At 46.9% G+C, this 22,064-nt stretch overlaps 1 protein-coding gene across 5 annotated transcripts in view; it reads left to right on the top strand.

Moving 5' to 3' along the window:
- The window catches only part of LRP4 (LDL receptor related protein 4), a 107,188-nt gene that overhangs the window by 39,641 nt on the left and 45,483 nt on the right, over positions 1-22,064 (top strand). For all 5 annotated transcript variants that reach the window (XM_074997614.1, XM_074997612.1, XM_074997613.1 and 2 more), the window contains exon 2: positions 7,201-7,347. In XM_074997614.1, coding sequence (XP_074853715.1) covers positions 7,201-7,347 — 147 coding nt within the window. The remainder of the gene's footprint in view (positions 1-7,200; positions 7,348-22,064) is intronic.

The following is a 22,064-nucleotide window of genomic DNA, read 5'->3' as shown; positions in this document are numbered from 1 at the left end:
CCCAGTTCTCTTTATAAGAGCCCTAACACAGAGGAGGAGTGGAATCAGGTCCCCACTCAGTCTTCTTTTCTCAAGATTAAACATGTCCAATTTTTTGTAACTCTCCTTACTAGGTCAGGTTTTCTAAACCTTTTATTATTGTTGCTCTCCTCTGGACTGTCTCTCCAGTTTGTCCATATCTTTGCTGAATCTGAATGTGGGGCCCAGAACTGGACTCAGTACTTCAGCTGAGGTCTCACCAGTGCTGAGCAGAGTGTAACAATTATATCCAGTATCTCACATATGACACTTAAGTTAATATAGTCCAGAACATCAGACTTTTTTGCAGTGTATCACATTGTTCATTGATATTCAGTTTGTGATCTGCTGTAACCCCAGATTCTTTTCAGAAATACTACCATATAGACAGTTATTCCCCACTTTAGAATCATTTGCTGGTCAGGAACCTCAAGAGTTCCTCTATTCCAGTCCCCTGCCCTCATGGCAGAGCTAAGTATTCTCTTCTAGACTAGTACCTAGGTGTTTGGCTAATTGGCTGTTAAGAATCTCCAATAATGGAAGTTCTACCACCTCCCTAGGCAATCTAGTCTGGTTAATCACCCTGACAGGAAGTTTTTCTAATGTCTAACCAAGACTGCACTTGCTGCTGTGTAAGCCGGTTGTTTGTTGTCCTAGCCTCACAGGTTAACACATTTCTTTTCTTTCTTCCTCTCATAAGGACCTTTTACATACGTGAAAACTGTTATCATGCCCCCTGCGTGTTCTCTTCTCCAGACTAAACAAACCCATTTTTTTTCAATCTTTACTCATTGGTCTTATTTTCTTGAGCCGTGATCAGTTTTGTTGCTCTTCTCAGGACTTTCTCTGGATTATCCACAGATTATGTAAAAGATGGTCCCCAGAACTGAACACAATACTCCATATGAGGGCAAATCAGCATGGAGTAAAGTTGAAGAATTGTATCTTGTCTTTTGCTCACAACATTCCTGATAATGCATCCCAAAATGATGTTTACTTTTTTTCTCAGCAGTCTTACGCTGCTGGCTTATAATTAGCCAGTGATTTGTAGTTGTGCATTTGATTTTTCCTTCTCAAATAAAGTAAAGACAGGTTCAGTATAAGCTTTATTATCTGGCACCACTGGGGAACAGAGGGTGCTGGATAATCAAATTTGTGGGTTATTGGAGCGGATTCTGGGAGCCAGTCCCACGCCAACTGGCCCTGGCCTTGGCCCCACCTGGGCAGCTGGCTCCTGGCCCTGTGGTTGCTGATGCTAGCCAGATAGCTGGTCCCATGGCCACTGGCCCCAACCCCAGCTGGCCCTGCAGCCACTAGCTCTGTTTTGTTGGCCCCAGCCAGAAGGCTGCTTGTGGAGCAAATGCTGGTTAATGGAGAGGTCCGGTTATCTGAATTTCGGACAACACGGCTTTTACTATACTATGTTTGCCATTCTCCAGTCTCCTGGGGCTCTACTCTTAACGTGGCTACCTCTCTGTTACCCTTCCAAGAGTTTTTGACGATAATTACTCTTGGTTTCAAGATTGCTTCAGCTAGTTCCTTAAGTACCCTAGAATGAATTTCATCAAGCCCTGACAACTCAAATACATCTAACTTGTCTCTGCAGTCCTAAACCTGTTCTTCCCCAGTTTTGGTTTGTGTTCCTTCTCCCTTGTCATTAGTATTAATTGTGTTGAGTAGCTAATTATGGTAAACCTTCATTTTACATGTCTTCAGGTTGCGCAAAACTTGCTTTACTGTGAGTTTCACACAATTTGAAGATGTGTGGCTGTCAGCTTGCCTGGCTGCCCGAAGGCGCGAGAAGTTAGATAGGCTAAGAGCCCTTTCCGTACACCTTCCCAGAGCGATGCTAGGTGCCACTCTGGGAAAGTAGGGGGAAGGCTTTTAGCTCACTTAGCTGCCTGATGTTGCGGGCAGCCTGATGGGCTAAAACCCCCTTCCCAGGGTGGCACTGCTGTCAAGCTAACAGCAGCGCCGCTCTAGGAAGGTAGGGAGAAGAGTTTTAGTTCCCGCAGCTGCCCACTGCTGCAGGCAGCTAGGGGGGCTAAAATCACTTGGTCCCCCACCAGGATCTGCTTCCCCACAGTTGTGGCTCAGCCCCAACCTGTGCATGGGGCTCTCAGCCCCTGGTGCACTACAGCCCCGCACAGGCCTCGCGCTCTATCCCCCAGCATGTTACACAGGGCTCGAGCTCCAGCCCCTTGCCCACCACCCTCGCAGACCCTGTTCCAACCTCCGCAGACCTGGCTCCAGCACCTGCACATCTCAGCTCAGTGCCACCTCCCGCCCCCCCCGCCCCGCTTCCCTAATCCACCCCAGGCTTAACCCCTTAGCTCTAACCCATCACCCAACCCCCCGACTTACCTGAAATTCGGGATATGCGAGGGTTGCGTTCCACGCAACCCTCGCGTATCCTGAGGGACTGCTGACTGTTAGCCATTTCAGACCTGGCTGAAGCAAAAGAGTCATTAAATACCTCAGCTTTATTGACAGCATTAGTTTTTTATCCTTCTTTCCCTGATAAGTAGAGGCCTATACTTTCCTTCATCTTTTTCTTGCTCCTACTGTATTTAAAGAACTTCTCACTGCCTTTGTGTCCGTCACTAGGTGCAAATCATGTTGTGCTGTATCTACATGCCTGTGATATTGTTCTGTGCTCCTTACAAATCATCCATGTTTCCACTTTTTGTATAATTCCTTTTGGATTGTCAAGCCATTAAAGATCTCCCAATGGAGTGCTGCTGTCCTCTGACTGCTCGTCCTATCTTTCTGTTGCATTGGGATTCTTTGCAGTGGTACCTTAAATAGTAGCTACTTGGGAAACTGTTAGCTCTCCTGAACGCCTTTTCACCCCAGATAGTCTTTCTATGGGACCTATCAGTTTTCTGAATTTGTTAAAAGCTGCTTTTCAGATAATAAATGCTTTTTTTATAATCTGTTTTTTCGATAATAACCTGCATATAAGCTGGTTAATTGTTGTAAGATCTATTTTCTCTCCAATACTTTTGTTCTAAACAAATAAGTTTTTGCTTTAAGGACTGTAGGCAATGAACAGAAATCAATCACAAGGTCACAGGGACTGCAGTCCAGGTCTGGGAGTGGGAAATTGCCTACAGAAGTGATAGCTTGAGCTGACTTGAGTAGGTGCTCTCAAAGAGAGCAGGAGGGGTCAGAGATGCAATTAGCCACTAACAGAGTCAATATTCTTTTGATCATCCTATGGTGAGGGAATTTCTATGCGCTGCTAAACAGCTTCTGTTTTGCTTCAGAGGCAGGTCAAGTGATTTCTCTGAATAGAGAGTCAATGGAGTGTCTCAGTCTGCTTCACAGTGAAAAGTTTTCTTGGTAAATGTTTAGCAAAGTTAAAAGTGGGTGTGCCAGTGTGTAGTGCCTTGCTAATCTGCAGATATCCACTGCATCTGGAGCTATGGATGAGGATATTCACAGATCATTTTTGTGTATGCAGATACCAGTTTTGTATCTGCACAGGACTCTACCAGAACAGGAGTCTGTTCTGGTCTGGCTATGGTCTGAAGAAGTGGGTCAGTCCTACGAAAGCTCACCTAATAAACCATTTTGCTAGTCTTTAAAGTGCTACTTGACTGCTTTTTGTTTTTATAGGAATCTCAGTGTGTGTTCCTGCTGCAGTCGCCCAAGTGAGTGACATTCTACTGTGGTTATAGGGGGATGTGTCTTCCTGGTTGCTTATTTAGTTGCCGGGAGGGGAGATAACCTGATTTGCAGCTCATTTCCAGATTCCTCTAGCTGATTGGGATTGAAACATGGGCCATGGGATTGAAACATGAGACAGCACATGTTCCAGACCAATGTGCACTTGGTTAGTTTCCTATCACACTTGCCCTATTTTTAGAGGGAGCTCTCCCTAGCAAAGAATGACATTCCATTGTCTCCTCACACCTCCTGTACTCACACTCGCCTACTTTCCCTGAAGGTAACTTGGTGCTTTAGCGAGAACGTTCTCCTAATCTCTTGTGGGTATTTCCTGTTACAGAGGAGAGCAGCAATACAGTTCTAAGTGTGCTGTCTGTGACAGGATAGAACATAGTGTTGGATGCTGAGGCTGAAATCCTGTCTCATTGAAATCCAGAGCAAAACTTTCAGGCTGCATCTACCCTACCCCTTTCGTTTGGACACGTCATGTAAATGCAGCCAATTGAAAATGGAAACGAGGTGCTAATTTGCATATTGACACCTCATTTGCATGATGACAGTCACTCGCTGTTCTGGAGGAGCTGCTTTCGAAATGCAAAATGGCTGTGTAGATGGGGTTCCTTTGGAAGGTGCTGGATATGCAAATTAGTGCCTCATTTGCATTTTCAATTGGCTGCATTTACATGTCCCTTCCGAAAGGGAGAGGTAGCGTAGACACAGCCTCATTGACTGTGGGGTGGGGTGGGGTGGATTTTACCTCTTATACATGTAAATGAGATAGTGTCCATCTGTTTATAGTTAGTTCCTTGACATACATAAATTGTGATATAGTTAAGTATACAAATTCAAGCCTGTTTCTCAGTGTCTACGGGAGGGGGGTGCAGTTTCTGTAAAACTGTGCAATGTCTTCTGCTTGCAGTGTCATCAGGATAAAGCAGGGTTTATATAAGGCACTATTAGAAATAACTACAAGGCCAGTAAAGCTAGAGATAGAAAATTACAGAGTATTAGGCAACTGCCAAATATTAAGGTAATATTAAGATTTCACTGTATGCTGCAACTTAGCCTGCTATATTCCCAGTTGTAGTATTATATTTAAAGTTAACATATGCTATTAATCATGGAACTGCAAAAAAGAAGGGTGAGGAGGGACCCCAAGAAGTCAAGTTCAGCCCCGCCCTGCCACTCTGAGGCAGGACAACATGCACCTCGATCATTCCTGGCAAGTGATTGTCCAAGTAAATGTACTTTGCTTGACCTAAACTGATCCATAAAATAGTAGGCACATGCCTTAGTCCCAATGTACCATTGATGGTTTAGCGGCCCAATCAGCAGCACTGCAATGAGCTGCCAGGCCAGGATCACTTTTCAAGTGGGCATTCCAGCTAGAAATTAGACAGCTGTCAACCCTAGCTGAGCATTGTTTCTGATGGCCTCCTTCGTTTTCTTGCCTACTGAGTCATTTTGAAGTGCTCTATGTGTATGAGAGGAGGCAGAAACATCTGCACTCAGCATTCAGTATTACAAGCCCATCTGTTCAAAATCACACATCAGGATGTGCCTCCCACCTTCCCCACCTCTCCCCACCCCTGAAATTTGTAAGATGAATTTAAAAATTGAGATATTTAACAATGAATAGATTGTCAGTGTTTTTGTCTGTCTTCGGGTCTTTACCTTGGTGAAAAGTACCAGCTCTCAGCCCAATTTGTCTGCCATCATCTTAGGTTCAAAATTCAGCCTTAAGTATATCCCCACCCAAATGCAGGCCTTGCTGCTCAGAAGAAGCTCTGTTTATATGCTCCTGTTGCCGAAGGGATGAGGATCTGCCACTCTGTCCCTCTTGGTAGCTTGTCAGGCTAGGCTGCCGGCCCTATTCACACTCTCTCTGCTTTCCCACAGTCTGGTGTTCCCTGCCTGGAACTACACTCTCTCGCCCCTTCTACACTTCCCTTCCTTTCCCTTCACAGACTTACCAGTTGCATTCTTCTCTGCCATGCTGCGTTCCCCCTAGGTATGGGAAGTAGGGGTGTGGGATCGGCTGCAGTACCTCCAGGTTTTTTCCCTGGCCCATCAGAGGCCCAGCCACGAGATCTGCTGCTGTCTGGGGGCCTGGCTGCCAGCTCTGGGGAGTGGTCAAGGGTGCAGATAGGGATAAGAACAGGGGATGCAGCTCAGCACCTCCACTTGAAAAACTGTTCCAGCACCCCTGGTGTTCTCCTGAGCACACCCCTCAGTTCCTCCTGCTTCCCATGTTCCCCTGACTCCATATAATTTTCAGTACTGCCAAACTCAAATGCTCAAAATCATAAGCCAGGCCCCTACAGATCATGAGACTTGAAAATAAAAGTTGTATTTATATTTCTTTCCTGGTTTGTGAGCCCTTAGGATGCACTTGGGTTCCACGTCAACACTTCGCTCTCCAGAAGGCTGGACACTTCCTTTTTAAATAACTCAAACAGAGATACTCATGTAATTGAGACTCCCAAGAGGGTTTTAAGTAAAATATGAAATATTACAAGAGTAGGTGACACGCTGTTATATAACAGATTCTCCCTCTCTGCTTTCACTGTGGTTTCTTTCTGACCTCCTTTGCCTCCTCCTGGGAGGTAGCGTTGCTGACCATCTTTGCTGGGGGTAACCAGCCTCACTTTTGCACGCAAAGATTAAAGGGACATGGTGTCCAGCTTGCTGAAAGCAGGCTGCTGTGTCACTTGCCATTATTATCAGAGTGCTTGGAGCCCATTTTTGATAAAGGTAAAACGTTACAAGACTGAAGAAGTCAAAAAATCATGTGAATATTTTGCACCCCCAACACTGGTGTGGGACTTGAGATAAAATTGGAAGAGTTACTTCACAAATCATAAAATTAAAGATGCAAATGCTTATGAACTCATCTTGTCTGCCCGTTTCTTGAGATCTAATGGTAGAATGTTCCCTATAGTCTCTTCTCTTGTGGCCTTTGTCTTCCCATTTATGGTCTCAGTGACAGGGATCCCACCTTATCCTTTGGAAGTTGATGACCATGTTTACTTTTGTTTCATTTGATCTTAAATGGGTCTTGTGCTCTCATTTTGTATCCATGAACTCCACAGTGATGTGTGGCAGTAAATGTCAGCAGGTGAATTACACTGCACAGTTTTAGATTCAGAGGGGTCTGCTCTGAGATGAACTAGATTCGAATAAAAAACAAAGATGCACTGGTGACAAGGTGGCAGTTGCAATTAAATTTAAGGAAGCTGAAATATCCTGATCCCTAGCCTGGCTGTTTGCTTTGTGCTTTCACCTCCAGAAAGTCTCCCTGACTCATTGCATGTCATTGAGACCAAAGAGAGACAGTGTCCTGTACCTTGTCCCAAGGGCTTATACAGATGTGTATGTATGTGGGTGTGTGCTGTGTATTTGAGGGATACTTGAGATGTTGTTTGGAAGCTGTTGCACTTACTTTAAAACAAAGGGGTTCTTTCTGCCTCCCTCTGATGATTGGATTATTTTTTTTCTCTTCTCCTGCAGGTGTACCAAGCAGCATTGACTGTTCCTGCGGACGCAATCACTTTACTTGTGCAGTCAGCGCCTTTGGTGAATGCACGTGCATCCCTGCTCAGTGGCAATGTGATGGTGACAATGATTGTGGGGACCACAGTGATGAAGATGGCTGCAGTAAGGAAATAACTTCTCTTCTGTGTACATGTGGCTGCACACACTAGTGAGCATGTGCTGGCAGAAGGTGTTGTGTGAGTTTGTGAGTGTCAAGGCTGAATATGATGGCTTCACCTTTCCTCTACAGACCTGAGATCTCTGTGTCTGATTTTAGAAGTTACAGTGAGTTCACCTTGCTTTATTTCCCAGCCGCTATCTGACCTTTTTGACTAAGGCCTATTTCTGGAATAGTTAGCCGTGTCTACACGTGCACGCTACTTCGAAGTAGCGGCACTAACTTTGAAATAACGCCTGTCACGGCTACACGCATCAGGCGCTATTTCGAAGTTAACTTCGACGTTAGGCGGCGAGACGTCGAAGTTGCTAACCCCATGAGGGGATAGGAATAGCGCCCTACTTCGACGTTCAACGTCGAAGTATGGACCGTGTAGTTGTTGCGCGTCCCGCAACTTCGAAATAACGGGGTCCGCCATGGCAGCCATCAGCTGAGGGGTTGAGAGACGCTCTCTCTCCAGCCCCTGCGGGGCTCTATGGTCACCGTGGGCAGCAGCCCTTAGCTCAGGGCTTCTGGCTGCTGCTGCGGCAGCTGGGGATCCATGCTGCAGGCACAGGGTCTGCAACCAGTTGTCAGCTCTGTGTATCTTGTGTTGTTTAGTGCAACTGTGTCTGGGAGGGGTCCTTTAAGGGAGCGGCTTGCTGTTGAGTCCGCCCTGTGACCCTGTCTGCAGCTGTGCCTGGCACCCTTATTTCGATGTGCGCTACTTTGGCGTGTAGACGTTCCCTCGCAGCGCCTATTTCGATGTGGTGCTGTGCAATGTCGAAGTCGAACATCGACGTTGCAAGCCCTGGAGGACGTGTAGACGTTACTCATCGAAATAGCCTATTTCGATGTAGGCTTCACGTGTAGACGTAGCCGTTGAGAGCTGCTGGGCCGGACTATGTGTACCAATAACTCAGAATGGGAATAACGGAGGCAGCTGTATCAGAGAGGAAGTAAAGGGGGAGGCTGGCTCTGTACTATGCCCATGTTCAGTTTATTTTATTTTTTTTTTCACTTTGATTTTATCCTGGTGAAAATAATGTTGAACTAAAATGTAAAACCTGTGAAAAGACAGAAGCACCAAACGAGCCTACCTCTCTGTTCCACCTTTGCTTCAAATCATTTGCCCATGGGTAGTGTGTCTTCTTTGCCACCTGGCTCCTTTTTGGGAAACCCAGTGGCTCAGAGTGAGCCAGAATCCACTAACTCAGGGTATTGTGCAAGCTCATTCTTGCTTTGGGGTTTGGTTGGGGTGATATGTGAGGAATTTGTGTTTGTGTTGGGGTGGGTGGGGGAGTGTCCTCTTCCACATGTGAAAGGGGCAGCTGCCCACTAAATTGGTTTGTGTAGCTGAACTGTAGAGCTATAGAGGAAAATAAATGTGCTGTGTGAGTATGTTCTGGACTAGTGTGACCCCACCCCCAGTCTTGCAAGCTGCAATTCTACCAGCTCTGGGTGCTCTGTTGTCAGGGGAGGGGAAAGGAGCCCTTCTAAGCTACGCTCCTGTCATTCATTCACCTGTTGCTATGGGATCCTGTGAGCAAGATCATCTTACAGTTGATGTCTGTGTCCATTTAGCTGTGTGCACAGATGAGAATGGATGAAAAGCTGGGCTCCCAGTGGGCCTAGCAGGAAGGAAAAGAACTAGAATGTAGAAGTCCTCTCCCTAGGACCTCCAGCAAATGCAGCTGCTTCCTTTACTCAGCCCATAGGATTGCACAGATGCCACTGGGGGTTCAAAGCTCTACTTGAAAAAATTACTTTTCTTCAAATAACCTTGTATCGAAGGGGAATCCAGACCACTCCCTCTCGTGAGTGTGGTGAAATCTTTCTCCATTGAGATGTGTGTCCCACCCCGACGATGTGCTGGGCCCACTGTTCTGACAACCACACAGAGACAGTTTAATTCCCTACATGGAATGGAGTACTGGGGATTCCCACTGACGCATCTCTGCCCTCTTTCTCTTTTCTGTACATGTGTGGGAGGATCCTGCACTACTATAGGGATGTTCCCTTCGTCCCCAGCCTTGGTTTCTGCATCTCTGGACAGAATATTTAGAAAAATGGAGAACTCACAGAGTGAAAATAGACCCTCAGGAAAAGAAAGGGAGGAGGATTCTGACATAAAGGTGGCCAGTGGGAAGAGAACCTGAGAACCCTATGCAGGAAGCAGGGAAGTAAGCAGAGAAAATTTTTGGAGAGTCCAAGAACAAAGGTGGATGTGGAGCAATGGGGGTGCAATCTGCCCAGACCTGCAGGACTGAAAACAAGAGAGAAAAGCACTGAATTCCTGAGAAGAACCTTCCTGTGCTGCAGGGGTGGGGCTGGATGGAGATGAAAGGAAGACATGTCTACTGGGCTTCACACAAGGAGTGAGGCTTCGCACAAACTGCGGGGTCTTCACACAGACTGTGATCAGACTGGTTGAACTTATGATTCGGAGAGAAAATAAATACATGGGGCAGTTGCAGACAGTGACCTAGAAAGCCTGGGAATCTCAAGCCACGTTTATGAATCAGTCTGAATAATTAAGCATTTTACACTACATTAGAAGAAATAAATCAATTTAAGGTATGCAACACCAGCTACAAAAATTGAATAGCTGCAGTCAATGTATCTTATATTGGTTTTTGGCGCCATCCCCACAGCAGGAGGACTGCCTGATACTTCCATTCAGGGTGGATCCACTGGGCATGCTTAATCAAACCTCAGAAGATCAACTGCCAATGCAACAATCGGTAAGTATAGACATGGCCTCAGAGAAGGAAAATAAAATAGCTGCAACCTGGGGAGGGGAAGGAGAGCTCTCTGGAAGACAGCAAGTCATAGACAAGAGTGATTAGATCCCCTGCTGCCAGACTATTGTAGTTTTGGTCTCCACTATTTAGGAGGAGAATAGCAAACTGCTAAAGCAGGGGTGAGCAAACTTTTTACATCAGGCCCCGCTGTTTGTCCCTGAAGTTAGCAGGACCCCCACAACCTGTCTAATGTAATCCAAATGGATGGAAATTTCTGTTATGTTCATATGAAAAAAAAAACCCAGCCTTTTTGGCATGTGTAAGAAAACAAGAACGTAGAATGTAAAAATGTTATTAATCGGCATATCAGTGTGAATACACCTACATACAAAGAGTAACACTTGAACATTTCTAATGACATGGATGAGCCTGAGACCCAGCAGCCGACTGTGCTGCGCCACCCGTGGGAAATTTCCCTCCCCCCGAGGGGGCCTGCCCCCCACTTTGTGTACCCCTGTGCTGGCGCATACAAAGAAGGGTAACAAAATTGGTAAAATGGGAGAGGAGATGTATAAATTTAGCTCCATCCAGGGTAGAAATAACTTGTGGGGAAGGGTTGGAAAATGATCTGCTTCTGTAAATACCTGCAAGGGAACAGTGTAGATAAAGGGAAAGAATTCTCAGGTCGCAGCCAGGATAGGAAGGAAGGCAAAGCAGAAGCTAGATGCTCTGACAAAGAACTTTAAAAGAACCCACCAATTCTAGGCCTATGTGAGCGTTTTCAGTCACCAGGCTTATGCTTTGTCTATACACGAACGTTTAAAGTGCAGCCACACCAGCAGTGTGGTCACGGTTCTCCCAATGCTCAATGTAAAACCACTTCCAGGAGGGAAATAGCTAAGTGCTACAAACAGCGTAGCCCAGTTCATACAGGCACTTTACAGCATGGTAACTTGCTGGGCTCAGGGTGTGTTTGTGTGTTTTTCACACCCCTGAGCCAGAAAGTTGCAGTGCAGTACAGTGGCAGTGTAGGCTTACCTTAGGGAATGTCTACACTATGAAATAAGGTCAGATTTGTTAGTTGATTTTCTAGCACCTGATTTTAAAAAGTCAAGGGTGCATGTCCACACTGGCACATAAAGTCAATGGAGTGTTTCCCCATTAGTGTTGTCAGCTTCAACTTTATCAGCGATGCTTTGTGGGTACCTATCCTACAGTTCCCTGGCATTGTGGATTTCTGTTCCAGAGTCTGACAGGACAAAAATATGTTGTGGGTGATTGTGGGTGTGTATCATCAGCATCCCACAATGCACATCTCTCTTCCTTTTCCATTTGGAAAGCAACGGCAAAAAGCATTTTCATGCTTTTTTTCGTATCTGTGCAGATGCCATTGCAAGGGCGAGCATGGAACCTATCCAGCTTAAAACTGTTGTGGCAAGTATTTTGAGCACCTCACACATTGTCCTGTGGTATGTGTATAGCCTAAGCAACCGTGAGAGCGATAAAGACTCTGAGGAGGATGTGAACATATACAAATGTGAGACACTGGAGAGGAAGAGTGGGGAGATGCTAGCTGCACTCAGTGCTTTGTACACAGTGGAGCACTGGTTCTGGTGCTGTGAAAACCCTCAGATGGTGGAAGTGCATTGTTTTGCAGGTATAGAATGATCAGCAGTGGCTACAAAACTTCTGCAAGCATAAGAACACTTTCATGGAACTTTGCAAATTGTTTTTCCCCCACCCTGAAGCACTGCAATACCAAAGTGAGACCTGGTCTGACAGTTCAGAAGCATGTGGCAGTTACTGCATGGAAGCATGCAATGCCAGACAGCTACCAGTCAGAGCACACTCAATTCAGAGTGGGCAAATCTACAGTGGGGGCTACTGTGATCCAGGTGGCCAGAGCAATCAATATCCTTCTGCTACAAAAGACAGTGATTCTGGGAAACGTGCAGAGGATGGTTTTTCTGCAATGGGGTTCCCTAACTGTGCCAGGGCAATAGCTGGAATGCACATCTATAGCTTGGCACCAGATCTCCTTGCCACAGAGTACTTAAACTTCAAGTTATATTTCTCCATGATGTCGTGGGCTTGGTGGATCACAAGAGTTGTTTCACCAACATTAGCATGGGATGGTCAGGAAAGATCTGTGCATCTTTAGGATCTCTGGTCTATTTAGAAAGCTGCAGAATGGGGCTTTCTTCCCATCTGGAAAATCACCATTGGAGATGTGGAAATGCCAATAGTAATTCTGGGTGACCCAGTTTACCCCTTACTCCTTTGACTCATGAAGCCATACAGAGGCAGCCTGGACCACAGTAAGGAGCAGTGCAGCTACAGGCTGAGCAAGTGCAGAATGGTGGTGGAATGTGCATTTGGCTGATTAAAAGCCAGGTTCAGGTGCCTCCTGACTCAGTTACACATCAGCGACGGCAACATTCCCTTCCTGGTGGCAGCCTGCAGTGTGCTTCATAATTTATGTGAGAGAAAGGGTGAAAATTTCATGCCAGGCTGGAGCACCTTGCAGAGCCACCCCCATTACAGCTTAATTCTTTCCTTTCTTTTACTTTCTCACAGTTCGTCCAGCTTCTTCAACTCCATCTGTTGTCCCAGTTAGACTGCTACTGCCTCCTCCTCCTCCTCCTCCTGACAAACAATGTTTGGTTCTAGCTCCCTTCTCTCATCATTTCCTATTCTGGACTTGCCCTGTTCCTCATCTGCTCATTTTTATTATGTCTAAAACTCCTGATATCCCAAATTAAAAAGACTGGGACTTTTTAGCTTATAAAAGAAGCAGACTAAGAGAGTGTGGAGTGATATGTTAGAGGTCTATAAAATCATGACAGTATGGAAAAATGAATAAGGACAAGTTATTTACTTGTTCCCATAACATAAGAACTAGTAGTTACCAAATGAAATTAATGGGTAACAGGTTTAAAACTAACAAAAGGAAGGCTTTTTTCATGCAGTGCACAGTTGGCCTATGGAATTCCTTGCCAGAGGATGTTGTGAAGACCAGGACAGGAGGGGGATTACTTGATCATTACCTGTTCTGTTCCTCTGGGGCATCTGGCATTGGCCATTGTCAGAAGACAGGATAATGGGCTAGATGGATGTTTGGTCTGATCCAGTATGGCCAGTCTTATGTTAAGTCATACAACAATGAAAGGGGATGTACCAGCCCAAAGTGCATGCAGGAAAGGGATGCACAGAGGAAAATATGTAATCTTTTAAGAATGGGCATTGTCTCAGACTTTCAGCTCTGATGGTGGCACCAATATCCTCTGTCAAATTTTCCCCTGAATGAGAGAAATCTCGTGGTCACCCCAAACTGAAGTGCATTTATTTTCCCCTTTGTATTTCTAGTTCAAGGACAAGGAATGCTCCAGTGAGTAAAAGTCTTGGAGAAGCCTTTTTCCCAGGGTGAAACAAGTTTGTATGGGTTCTGAGTCAGTCAGCCTCCGTTTGCCCCCCTCCTCCCCCCACTCCCTATTGTTACACTTCCTCCAGCCCTGCCTGCGTGTCCTGAGGACTTGCTCAGTTTTACTTCATCAGAGTAGCTGGTATATCTGATTTACCCAGGGTCTCCCCTGGCCCTGAGAGTTAGCATTCATAGGCTGGGCTAGGAAAACTTTCCCTCTGCCAGCATGTGTTCTCTGTCTACCACTTTGTGGCAGGGACTGCTTCCCTCCCATAGCTGAACCCCTGCTATTATGGGAGCCAATTAGTTCATGTCATATTTGTTTCCTTCTCTGGATCATATTTACAAGCCAAAGCACTGTAGTAATAATAGTAATAAGCATCCTTGCAGCTGTCATACCAGCTTCATAGGCTTTCAGATGGCAGCTCTTTGGCTCTATGACAGCTTCTGTTTTGGAACCACTTTCTACCAAAACATCTCATCTGCCTACACTCCTTGTGCCAGCAGAAGTGGCCTGAGATTGTTGCTAACGAAAGCAAAGCAGAGTGTAGGCAGGAGACTGGTCTTCACATCTGCATTCATTTGCAATGCAGCCTGGCCCTTTCCTAGTTACTGGGAATATTTTTATCTTTTTTGTACACGATTCCCACTTTGTGAGACAGGTGGTAAGAGAACTGAGTAAAGTCAGCCTCAACCCTGAGAAACAGGCTGCTCCTTCACAGGATTTGCTTTGTTTCATCCCAGCAGTTGCCTTTTTCATGGAGTCTTCCTGCTATCATGAATATACTCCACCTGTGTTTGTGTTGGCCCCATACTACCTTTGACTTGTCAGATCTTTGGGACAGGGACTGCTGTGTAACACTCTCTGGACATAAGGAAAGTAGGGTTACTTTTTTTGCCCTAGGTTATTGAAAGTGGAATAGAAGTGCACTGTTCTGAAAACTGGAGGATGTGTAAAGAGCTGCTCTTGAGCTACCTGAGTGTGTACCTTATTTTGTTTGACATATTTTCCTGGCTTCTGTGTCTCCTTTTACTTCTGAGATGTGGGCTGTTTGTGACACTGTTAAATTAATCTGTCCCAGATCAAAATTGTGAGATGATGCCAAGAGTAAAAAATCCTTAAGGAGCCTTTTTCTGTAGCTAGCATAAACAAAAATCAAATAAACACTCCACAAACCACATAACCATTGCTCAAAAGTCAGGAATTTGAAACTTAAAAGAATCCTCTAACTTTTGAAAGTCTGGAAATTCAGAGTAAAGTCCACAACCTACATTAACTCTACTCCTGAAGAGACACCAGCCCCATATCTCCCTACTTTGGGGATTTTGGCTTTGTGTTGGCTTAATTCACATCTTCTAATCTTTGAGACAAACCACATCACAGAAGACATGGAGCTTCCCAGGCACTGACCCTTGTCACTTCAGTACTGCAAAGGATTTGGTGCTGATTTCTGTCTTACCTTTGCACTGCTTGTGTTAAGATTCCAGATGCTCTGACAGTATGTTTCAACATCAGGTTTAGTGGTACCACTAGAGGGAGTATTTTCTGTTTTGGGTTTTGGAGAAATAACAGCAAAATGTAGTGGCTCCTGCTGAGCATTCTGATTTCTTCTCTCTGACTGGATTAAGAGTCTCCACCTCAATCTCGGTCTTGCTGTGCACACTGCTGGTTTCTTTTAGCGAGATAAGCATCCACAACAAACAGAGGCATAGTGTCCCTGGCCTTTGTGCATGGAACAAATCTGCGTGATGGGCTGTTGCCTTCCCTCTCCCACAAATTGCCATTGGTGGTGAACTCCTGGAAAACATTGAACATTTTCCTTATTTTGTGTGGGAGATGTGGCTACCAGCTAATCCTGATTTGGATATCAAACATAGGATCTGTTTTGCCACTGCTGCCTTCAGAATGTTGCTTCATTGTGTCCTTATTGGTGGAGCTCTGTGATGGAAACTAAGATTCTGATCTACAATACATTAGTCATCCCCACTCTTCTTTTTTGGTGTGTGAGATGAGTGACATACCAATGCCATCTTAAGTGTTTGGAGTGGTGTCATCAGTGCTGCCAGAGGAGGATTCTCTGTATTAGGTGGGGAGATTGCACACCAGTGGCAGCATTCTCTTTGCAGCTAACATCACTACTGTTGAGACAAAGATTATGAAACTTCAACTTTGCTGGGCTGGCCCTTATGTGCAGGTGACTGGTACTCATCTTCTGAAGCAAGTCCTCTCTTCTCAACGTAGTCATGGTAGGAGAACTCATGCGGGGGAGACAGAAATGCTGCAAGAATACCCTGAAGGTGTATCTTAAGAAGAGAGGCATTGACCCCGCACATAGAGACGAGCTGGCTGGTGTTGCATCAGACATCAAACCTCATCCTATTTTGAAGAGAATTACCTTTCTTGAGAGGCTAAGTAATAGCAGAGGAGGAAGGAAAGTGTCCAGCGCAATTGTACTCTGTAAATAACCCCCTGTCGTATGTGTGGAAAAACCTGTAGTGAGCGTGGACTGGACCCCTCAGCCATCTTACATCTCAGCAGTGTCTTTTTTTCCCCCAGTAGACATCCATGCTTGTGTCTGCCCATGACAGTGGGTCTGAGCTGGAGAGCAGCATGGTGTGTTATTTGTGGCTCAAAGCCAGCCCGGAGACAGTTACAAAATGTTAATGTAGATTCTGTGAAGAATATAAAATGCAATCTCTTGTTCTTGGTGTCACCCCAGGCACCTTCAAACTGTACAGACAGTACTATTCAAGCAAACAGTCCTTCTGGTAAGGAGGTGAGCCTACGTGCTGTTTTCCCTTACAGCTGGGGATGCTACTCCATGCCCCCACTCCACCTCCGCCTAGGGTGACCATATCTCCCACAGCCACACATCCCCCTCCGAGCCTCAGGGAAGTGGCTGGGATGGACCAGTTGTGGCGCTCCCCCTCCCTTCCCCAAGCCTCAGGGAAGTGGCACAGACTGAGCAGCCATGGTGTTCTCTCTTCCCCAGCTAACCTGCCGGCTCCCTCTGTTGGAGAGCACATACTGACGCACAGTAAGGGCTCTCCGGCAGGCAGCTGCACCTGCGCAGCAGATACAGGGCAATTAGTCCCTTTTATAAAATAAATTGGGAGGCCTTTTTGGCATCCCAAATATGGGGGCATCCCACCGAAAACGGGATGGATGGTCTCCCTACCTCCACCCCAAAGCCCCATCTCCATTCTGCCTCTTCCTGCCTTTGCTCCACGTCCACCATGCATCTTCCCTGCCTCCACCCTCAGCACGCCACATCCCTGCTCTTCCTCTTCCTTCCTGGAACCTCCTGAATGGCGCAAAACCGCTGTTTGTGACAAGCAGGGGGTGCTGGGAGGGAGAGGAAGGAGTTGGTCAGTAGGTCTGCTGGTGGGCAAGAGGCACTGGGGAAAAAAGGCAGTTTGGCTGCAGGTGGGTGCTGAGCACCTGCTAATTTTTCTCTGGGGGTGCCCATGGAGTCGACACCTTTGCCTTTGAGGCACTCGCTTTCCTGGGTGCCAGCCAATTGCTGCCTCAGCACACAGCAGGGTAAACATTGTAAGGGCTGTGGGACAAGATTCAGCCTGTTAGTCTTTTGTGACTTCCCTCCCATGACCACAAAAAGCATCTCTGTGTAATGGGAGGTAGTGGGTATAGCAGGCCTAAGGTAGATCTAGCTCTGCTGAAACCTTGGGTGACTCCCAGTGTGATTGTGTAATAAGGATAAGTACAGGGAAGAAGTCAGGAGTTCAAAGGCCTTTGGTCACTGGCAGTAAGCAGAATTAGTCTGTGGAACTCATTGTTACAAGGTACCAACTAAGGCTAAGAGCCCAGAGGGATTAAAAAAATGATTAGAGGGCCTCCAAAGTAACATTAGAGAGGATGACAAATACAGGATGTAAAATTAATGCATAAAATTAGCTACAAGGAGCAGAAGGGAGTGAGTTTAGGAGTAAGTTTACCCTGTGGAGATGCTTTTGCATAATGACACATCTGGGGTTTCCTACATTTTCCTCTAAAGCCTCGTCTACTAGTCACTCTCAGGGTAGGTCTACACAGCAAAAAAAGGTGTTCTTCACTTGGGTAGCTAGCTAACTTCAGTGCTGGCTAATCCAGGTTAAAATAGCTGTGAAGCTCTGGCAGCTTTGTTTTTAGGCTTGAATTCAAACTGCTAGCCTGAGTGAAAAGCTGAGTCTCTGTTTTTGCTGCTCTTTTAAATTCAAGTTAGTTTATGTGGGTTGGCTAATTTATTTTTTTTGTCATCTAGCCCAGGGTACTGCACCAAATGGTAGGGATATTAAAACAGTTCACCAGTATGCAGGGAAGCGTGGTACCTGGGACAACCCTCCACCCCCTGATGTGGGATCCAGGGCGCCTCTCTGCTGAAGGCTCTACCTGCCTCTGCTCCCCATCTGTTCCACCCCTTTCCCAAGCCCAATCCCTGCTCCATCCCTGCTGCAGAGAAACGGGGCTCGGTGGGGCATAGTGGAGCAGGCTGCTGGGCCACTCTGGCTCCCACTGCTGTGGTGAGTGCGGCGGGGGCAGGACCGGGGGGGTGGAGTCGATCCTTGTTGCTGCCTCAGGTCAGGTCCTCCAGTAGGCCCCTGGGTCCCATCCACGGGACTGTTGAAGTGACCACCATGAGGCCCCCAAAGAGTGGGACCTGGGGTGGCTACCACGAACTGTCCTATGGACTGGGTGGCTCTGCCGCTATGCTTCCCAGTTAACTGGCCCCTACACTTGGCCAGAACAGCCCCGCTTGCGCAGGGCTGGTGGGCTGGGCAGCAGGACCCCCTGGCTGCAACCAGGACAGTAGTGAGACCTTGCAGCATCCGAAAGGCTGGGAGGCAGGACCTAGTTTAAAATGGTTAACCAGTTAAGTGCTGTTAACTGGTTAACCATTTCAGCATCCCTACCAGATGGACTCTAGTGAGCTGAGCTCGCAGTTCCTACATTCTATGAAATTCCAGCCTGTCTTGGGTTTCTTTACAGGAAGCTCTTGTGGAAAGTGGGGCTGTATCCGTGCTCTGGTGTTGTGTGTGCTGGCTGATGCATGTGCTGCCTGTGGGGAATGGGGCCCTTCTTTGCATGTAGCATTTTCTCTTTTCCCTAACATTTTTCATGTTTCAGGAGAGTATGAAGTTGGTTGAACTGCTCCCTGTAGGGGTGAAATTTCATTTTGTGCAGTAAGCTCGTGAAGAGAAGCAGGAGTTGAATGGGATGTTGGTATCAGCTCTGAGCCGATGCTAGTGGCTAAATCTCAGGGAGCCAGAAAAATTCTTCCCTGGAGAGTGTGTATGCAAATTCCCTTCCAGGCAGCTCCTGCACAGCCCTTTGGTGATTAGTCATGCTGAGACTGGGGAGAGCAGACGGTAATGCATATGCTGGGATGGGGGGATGGTTTTAGCCTTGAAACTGTTGCTGAGGCCAGGAAGGGTCTGGTTTGTGTGCAGTTTACAGAGGCTGCATTGAGGGGAGGGGCAGGGAGCCATGGGGTTGTCTTGTCTCTCAAGATCCAAGAACCCACACTTCCTGGTTGGTGTGGGGTTTTTCAGCGGGGGATGCATGTTAAAGTTTGGGGAGGAGGCTGTGATCCTACTTCCTGCCCTAGGGCATGAGGGGAATTCCAGTCTCCATGTTCTGTCAGCACTGGGAATTCTCTAGAAGGAGGTCGTCAGAGGTGCGCAGCCACTCTTTAAAAAGAACGCAAAGGAAACAAGTCAGTAGCTAGAAAACTTGCTCCTCTGTTGAGTCTCTGGGTAGACTTAGAGAAGTGTGTGTGTGCTTTCATCTCCATCCAGGCCTCACAGACAGGTGGGGAGTATGTTTGTCTACACAGGGAGTGGCAACTTGTGGCAGCAAGACTTAGAGCCTACATCTGAAGACTCATAATGGTGCTACAGCACTAAAAGTAGCTGTGTAGCCTTAGAGCTCTGAAGCCTCTGAGAGTGATGGGCATCAGTGCCTGAGTTCCTGTCTGAGCCACAACCTTTATAAAGGTATTTTAAATGCCATACCATGAGCCCTGTGAGTCAGTCTGTTGGCCTGGGCTCAGAGACTCAAGGTGGCAGGCTTTCTAGGTATACCTTAAGAGGCCAGTGTGATTTGAACAAGTTGTCGTGGAATCCTAGGCTGTAAAAATGGAAAAGGCCTTTTGGATCCTCAGGTCTGTCTCTCTGGAGCCAATACAGGACGGCGTATTGAGATTTGTCCAGTGCTGTCTTAAATGCTCTGTGTGGTGGGGCTTCTGCTCCTTTCCTGGGGAGAATGGCCTACACACTGGGACATTCATTGTCAGGCAGTTTCCTTCATATTTGGCAAATTTGTCCCCCTCTTAATTTCAACCCATCGCATCTGCTTGTCTCTCAGTGCATGACTCTAAATCAGAGTGAATGAAATATCAGTAGTGAAAGTTCTTTTCCGCAGATGTCTTGTTTTGGGTCTCCTAAACTTCTGTAAAGGTGTATTATACCTACATCCTTTGTTGAATTATGAAGTATCTCTAAGACCAGTCAGTGGCCATAGGGAGAGTAGAATTCAGATCTTGGGGGCTTTCAGCCTTGTTCCTAATCTGCCATCCCATATGGCTTTTGCTGTAATGGGAGGGGGAACTGTTTGGTTTTTTTTTTTCATTTTGTTCCCTGGAATGGCACTGTCAGCTGGAGGGATTGGTATTTCAGTAGATGGTGTTTAAGGGTGCGGTTGTTGTGATTAGCTCATATAAGAAGCTAAAAGTGGAATGGAAGATGCACGTCTCAAGAGATGGTCAAAAAGCATACTTACACTTTCGTAGCATGATGCTACCTCCCTTAGAAATACTTTAGCTAGAGGTGACAAACAAGCTGGAATGGGGCGGGGCTATGCACTGCCACTGAGGAACCGTGGAAGATTCAGAGAGATGCCCTGTATTAGGAGGTGAGCACTGCCCAAGTGCACCAAGTTGAAAAAGGACCTGAAGTTGCCCTGAGGAAACGGGAACCATGTGTCTGTGTGAGGCAGAACAGGCCATAGGACTCTTGCATTTTTGTGCTCTCAGATTGGGAGCCCTCTGGGACAAGTGCCCACTTCTTTGCCATTGCCCAGCTATAGCAAAGGGACATGCCTGCTTCTGGGTTTATGTTCATAATATCCCTGCAGAAAAGGGAGAATGCTTTGTCACGCAGAGATGCCTCTTAGGAGGGTTAGTGAAGCTGTGGAAGATAAGGGTGCTGGCATTTGCTATGGGGAGTCTGCAAAGCTTCAGGAGGTGCTCTGAATTTAATCCTGTTGCAGTCCCAGGTGGGTATGATTACTAAAAGAGTTCTGGGGCTCCCTGGTCTAATGTGCACTGGTTACACAGGATGTTGGCAGCAGCTCTGAGCTGTGGGGGCCAGAGAATCAAGGGGGCTGGGAACACAGAAAGTGGGACCCTCCAATATGTTTTCCCTAGCATACAGAAGAGCTGCCCCTTCCCTTGTCTATTATGTTGCTGCTGTATTCACTCCCACCCAGCGTGTTTGGCAGGGGAGGAAGGAGTTACGAGCCTAGCAGAACAGGACTGGCCTGGCTGTTGATAGCTGGGAGATGCTATCAGCAGGATGGGCTGGGATGAAAGGGTTTTGGAGACACAGACTCTCCCTGCTCTGCTCCTCTTTGTATCATTAAGGTTACATTGTTCTTTGGAGAACACACCTGTCAGGAGCAGAGCCCTGTGTCGTCTCCTTACCACAGCAGCTGGCAGCACTTGAAAGCATGAGCCTCCCAAGGCTGTGAGTGTTCCTCTCACTGGGGAGGGAAGGGCAGGGTTGGGCATGTGCTCTTCCTCAGACTGCAGCCTGTGGATGTGCACAGACCCCTCTGCAGCCACAGTGCTGTGAAGGTTGCAAGGTTATTGTAGGGGTGGAATTGTTACACTGTTACCCTGACTTCTGTGCTGCTGTTGGTGGTAGCACTGCCTTCAGAGCTGGAGAGCAGCAGAGCTGCTGCCGGCAACAGCACAGTAGTCAGGTGGTATGGTGTGGTATTGCCACCCTTATTTCTGCACGGTTGCCTGCAGCGTTGGGACCTTAGTCAGCAGCTGCCACGCACTGAAAGCAGCAAACAAAAATAAAGGCAACATGGATATGGGGTTGTCACTCTTACTTTTGCAGTGCTGATGGTGGGGCGCAGCTTTCAGAGCTGGGCACTCAACTAACATTATAACAACCACTCTCCAGTTGCCCCGCTCTGAAGACTGCACAGAAGTAAGGCTGGCAATACCGTGACCCTCCTAAACTGGCCCTGTGATTCTCCTGCAACTTGCTCTTGTCAGAACCCCAGTTTGAGAAATGCTGGTTTCCCCAGGGAAATCTCTATAGTAGAAGGTAAAAGCACACTGAGGTCAGATTTCATGAGAGGACACCACATTTCATGGTCCATGACATGGTTGGCATGGCTGTGAGTTTGGTAGGGCCTACTGATAATATTAAATGCATCTTCACTACCTCTGGGGAGTTTGTCCCTCACTAGCAGGGGTGGGGGAAATGGTCATTATAGGAAACCTGC

This window comes from Carettochelys insculpta, chromosome 6 (genome assembly GCF_033958435.1).
Source record: "Carettochelys insculpta isolate YL-2023 chromosome 6, ASM3395843v1, whole genome shotgun sequence".
NCBI classification, from domain to species: Eukaryota; Metazoa; Chordata; order Testudines; family Carettochelyidae; genus Carettochelys; species Carettochelys insculpta.
This window is presented reverse-complemented; position numbering and strand designations above follow the sequence as displayed.